The sequence below is a fragment of the Halyomorpha halys genome, unplaced genomic scaffold (assembly GCF_000696795.3).
Source record: "Halyomorpha halys isolate HHAL.00 unplaced genomic scaffold, Hhal_1.1 Scaffold71.1, whole genome shotgun sequence".
NCBI lineage: Eukaryota > Metazoa > Arthropoda > Insecta > Hemiptera > Pentatomidae > Halyomorpha > Halyomorpha halys.
This window is the reverse complement of record NW_027107476.1, coordinates 117,698-123,162: the sequence shown is the minus strand read 5'-3', so window position 1 is coordinate 123,162 and position 5,465 is coordinate 117,698. Positions and strand designations below refer to the sequence as shown.

Sequence of the window (5,465 nt, the reverse complement as noted above, 5' to 3'; positions counted from 1 at the left end):
CCTGATAGATGATTTTATTTGTGACAAAGTAAGGAGCATTAAGGATTTTACGAAGGATTTTGGACTGTAAGGATTGGATTCGAGAGGAATTAGATGGTTTAGTGGAGCCCCATAGCTCAACTCCGTATCTCCAAATAGGCCTTATAATAGTCACGTAGATCAGTCTTTTGTAATGGATTGGAAGTTCGGACCGTTTGTCTAGTAAATGTTGTAATAGTCGGAATCGACGAGCAGTTTCCTGTCTTTTGAGTCTGGTGTGAGGACTGGATTCTTAAGAAAAAAAAATATAGAAACAGTAATTTTCTGTACGTACAAGACGTATGAGGATTATATAAATCTTAATTTATAAAAGAACAGGTGGAAATCATTCACTGACATAGAGATCATTCAATTTCAAAAACGATTATACTTATGTAGTTAAAAATGTTTGTAGTGTTCCCCAATATGGTTTAGATTTGCAATTGGATTAGTTTTGAAAATATTTCTTTTCTAAGTTGTTAAAAAAAAAAAATCTAAAACCTTGTAGATACATTTATAGGGTAGTTCGTTCGACTATACATGCTCATATTATTAAATTCTGGGAGAGTGGGTAGCTCATTGGTAAGGTGATGGACTACTAACTCCAAGGACTCGGGTTCGAAATCCGGCTGGGCAGATAATTATTTTCTGTTTCACTGTATACGTTGAGTCAGCGCCCGTAGGTTCGGGCGTGATTTTACCAAATTACCTCCTTGCACAACCGTTGGCCCAGTAACAGTACTTCCTTGTAGAGGTAAAGATTGAATCAATTCTTAAATTCTGAAATTAAATTAACAATTGTTAATACTTTTTTCAGTGAATGTGTACATTTATGTCATTAGCAAGGATGATTCGATTTTCTTAGTTCTTAACGATTTTCCAACTGTTCTGAGATAAGGTCATTTTCGTTACTATTTTTTTTAAAAAGAAATGTTGATTTCCAAACCTTATCCAGCGAATTTTGCACAGAAAATTCCAACGGAATAGGATATCTATTATGAAATTTTCTTTAAAAAAAAACTAAGTTTATTTACAACTTAATATTGTTCCGATCCGGCGGATCTTGGTGGCATAAACAGCTAATAATCGCAAACCGTATTTTACTGTTTTTGACGATTTGCGCGCAAAAAGTAATTAAAACTGAAATAAAACTAAACAGTGAAATATTTTTATAATTTAATTTAACCATTATGGGAAATTGAATTTTCTAAGTATTATTCTCTTTAATTTTATTCCATTTTCCGCACGTTCCGCAAATCTTGGAAACCGGAAAAAAATTGTTGGGGGTTTTATGTGATTTATGCGATAAGAACACCCTGGGTCTGAAAATAACTGATACAAGGTAGTTAAAATAAAAGTAAATTTTTATTTTCTTCAAGCTGAGAAAACGAAATAGAACAGTTTGTTGATTTCCGAGGACCGGTGAAGGTGAGTAAATCAACAGCAATACCCTCAAAGATAAGACTACATGCCACTGTCATGATACAGCGAAAATAAATCGAAATTCCAAAAAATATTGAGGTTACAGGGTGAGAACATTCATGGTGGGAGAATCCGTAAAAGGGATACGAAAATTCGATGCATACGAAAAGTATTATAAAGCATCAGAAATAGGTCTAAGAAAAATTATTGTAATATGGTTAAAATTTACATATGCTTTAACATCAAACTAATATAAAAATTAAAGTTTATTTAATTATTTTTATTATTGGCAAAAGTTTATTGTTGTTGACAGATATTTTCTGATTTTTTAAATGTAATCGATTAAACTATTTCGATAATGTTTATAACATTTTCTTACTAAACATGTGTTTCGAAAGATATTGTGAGGTTAATATGTAGTGAGACATGTTTACTGCATTTATAATAGCATTTTTGGCCCTGCGACTGTTGGACACACCACCAAATCTATTCTCATCTGCGGCGGAATATCAGAACGTTAATGACGATAATATATTGGGTAAATTATTTAAAATATATTTTATTTTCTGTTGATATAACTTGCATTTTCTAGGACCTTTTACTGGCGTATAGCATTGAAATCTAGCATATAAATCTGTGGAATATATAGGCCTCAATATTATAATAACATAATTACTGATTTAGTTTTAATTTATATTATAGAAGAATCGTTACTAGATGACGTAGATCAAGATTGCAACGGTCGTGGTGAATTAGGTAAGTAATGATAGTAGATATGTAAATGTAAATATATATATTTTCTGTTGGCACTATAGACCGTGGAGATCTTTGGTCGCGTGCTGTTGTCCTGTATCACAAACCTCATTTATGATCAAGGTATAAGGAGTAGCGTCATCAGCCCGGTCTGTGTGAGTTGCCTCCAATAGGCTGAGTGTCTCACAAACTCAGAAGGAAAAGGATTAAGCGTGGTTTTCCGGTTTGAGTGATCAACCATTTCAGTTCGGGTCACCCATCCCAGGAATGACCAAGTTTGACGTTTAACTACAATTATCTATTCCAAACGTCATAGTGTATATATATATATATATATATAGCTATTAAGAAAACTAAAATATACATTCGTTGGCTAAATACAAGAAGGACTTGTATCAAAATATCAAACTTCGGTTAAATCGTTTTAATCGATTTAAAAAAAAAAAAATCTATTTAGTAATTGACTATCGCTACTCAGATAGTTCCGTTTCGAGAATTTAGTCTTGCGTAAATTTATAGATTTTTTCAACGGACCCCCTTAATTAAATCAAACCAATCTCTCAATTTCAAAAATTGTAATTTTTTTGCCTAAAATAAATCGCACATCCAGAACGAAAGGGACACAACGCTCCTCCCTCCCCTCCCCCAAAAATGTCATTTTTGAGTTAGTAGTATTGTAGGGATCTCCGGAATTAGTTATAGTGTATTAACTCTTCTACTCTACAGGGATTTGTCTCCTGCAATACCCTCAAAGACTGTATATTTTGGTTACTTTGCTACGAATTTAACAGCTTTGAAACATTCTGTAGTAGAATCAACATGATTGAAATGAGATTGAAACGGTACTTTAGTGTATGGAAATTTTATTATTATTTATTTATTTTTTTGTGAGATGTGTAAAAACTAAACTAAAGGAGTAATATGTTCATCGCCATTACTGAAAATCATCAGTTAATTTTTTCACTTTTCATCGGACTTTTCATGGGAAATGACATTGGTTGTTGTCATTCTAAGCAATACATTATTGATATTAAAATTCTTTCCTTTAAAAAGAAATATGAACAATATTATTTTTATTAATTTTTTTTTACTTAATACAATCAAATTAAAAAAGTAGCTCCTAATGTCTTCTTCTACAGAAGACCAATCCGAGGACGGGAAGTCACCCAATCGAGACGAATATCCAATGAGGATAGAAGATCCAGAGGCTTTCCTTTCACAAGAATCAGCGGGGCCCGAGGAATTGTGCTTGCCAATGATGAAAGATAATCGGAAGATGAAGAGGTGGATCTGGAGCAAGAAGTCGAAGAAAGAAAAGAAGAACGTCTTTAACACGGGTGCGACGGAAGGTGCTCGAGGTACTGTCCTACATGAAGACGAACATGTGCGCAACCGTGCTGCCGAAATATATGGCAACCAGTACGAAAAGGGAGTCAACCAGGTTTCCCGAAGCAGTCTTATTTGACGCACAGCTTAGACAAAAATAAATAAACTACTATTCACAACATTTATGTTCATATTTAATGATTATTGTGTTGAATGTTATAATTTTCAATGGTAGGTGGTATCTATCAACTAAAACTATTTTTAGCTCACCTGTTTAAATTGCATACACATGCTTGTAATCACGTGAATATTTTATTTAAATGTTTGCTGTTATAACTATTTAGTATAAAATGCTTCGTAGGTTATATTAAAAACCACTCTGGTTGGTAAAGCCATAAGTAACCCTTTATGAACGGAAAATACAAACGGAAATTATGAAGTAACAATAGATATCTGATTATTCATCATCTCTTTCTATTCGAAATTACAACTTATTATCTGATTGTATACAGTTTAATCAGGTTTCTTGGTCAACATGTTTATAAAAGCTATATGGTGTAGAAAAGGGGACATTAAAGTCGTCAGTTACTAATCCTTATTTATTTAAAATTCATAAAATAAAATAGGAGTTGTTAGTTTTCACATTTTTATTAATATATTAAATACTTTATTAGCATAATTTTAAACTCAGGAAATAAAAACAAAAAGTTTTTGTACTAAATTTCGAGTTTCTATGATTATTAGTATTTTCCCCTTCATTCCACTTCACTTCTTTTCTATTTTCGTTTATCCTTACATATGATGTTAAATTCACCACAACAGAATATTGTGAGTTTTACCAGGTATACCCTTTGGCTTATATAACTTTATATTTACAAGTTATTTTGGTTATACATTTTCATGATTTTCATTTTATCTCTTCTTTATCACAACTCATTATTTACATCCGTGGATCATTTTGATTTTCGTAATATTTCTATATACCTCATATAATATTACTTGTCATTCATATATTACTCATTAGCGTTGTTAATTGTTATATTACTATCTTTAAACGTCTAGAAGAATTTAACCTTTAAAATAGATCTCGGAATCGCCTGTTCTTCACAATTTACGTTTATAATTCTACAGTTATTCTTAGCCATTTAAGCTAGGATTTTCTATTTTGATATTAACATAGTTTCAACCATTCAAAAATTATCTGAAACTATTGTAACTAATTTTAGAAAAAATAATATTATTAGACTCAGTTTTTTATTTTTAGTATGACTAGACTGCATAACTTTATTTTTTTGTTAATCTTTATTTATTCTATGACAGTAGTTATCTTATGTTTTTGTTTGTTAAAACTCTGTTTTTGTAAAATTTAGGATGATTTGTGATTCTTGAAATAACTCGTTTAAAAAAGGTAAAGGTTTTTCATTTTTTTAAATGCTATATCTTGACTCACGGCCAGTGATGCGGCGAGAGGGATGCCCTGGGATCTTTTGATCATGTTCATTTTGTTTATTCTTCTGTTAGTATATATTTTAAGAGTTTTTTTTTTATTCATTTATTATATTTTAGTATGTATGAGATCATTCATCACTATTACCTATTACCCACAACTGTGTGGAAGATTTTAATATCTATCAATGCATAAATAAGTATTTTTAAAAAAAAGAAAATAGCATCACCACATTTTGGTTGTTACTAAAAAATATATCGTTCGTCTCATAGAGGGTTTTTTTTTTCATTCAACGAGATATATGTATTTCTTGTACATAAATTACATATAGCTCATTCATAATTTATTACCTTTATTACAATTACTCATGAACCTCTTTAAATGAAACTTCTCATAGCTTGATTCGAAAGGAAGGATTAAGCTTTTTTTTATTATTTTTTTAATGTTTTCGATAAAATATAATATTTTTTTAATGTTTTCGATAAAATATAATATTTTT

At 30.7% G+C, this 5,465-nt stretch overlaps 2 protein-coding genes across 3 annotated transcripts in view; one reads left to right on the top strand and one right to left on the bottom strand.

The window, feature by feature from the left end:
* Positions 1–5,465, bottom strand: part of side-VII (sidestep VII) — a gene marked incomplete at its 5' end in the record, with an annotated part of 293,850 nt that overhangs the window by 173,170 nt on the left and 115,215 nt on the right.
* LOC106692775 (uncharacterized) lies at positions 1,766–3,700 on the top strand. Its single transcript, XM_014438914.2, has 3 exons — positions 1,766–1,978; positions 2,143–2,196; positions 3,333–3,700. The coding sequence occupies exons 1-3, from the start codon at positions 1,867–1,869 to the stop codon at positions 3,656–3,658; spliced, it is 492 nt and encodes a 163-aa protein (XP_014294400.1). The 5' UTR covers positions 1,766–1,866; the 3' UTR covers positions 3,659–3,700.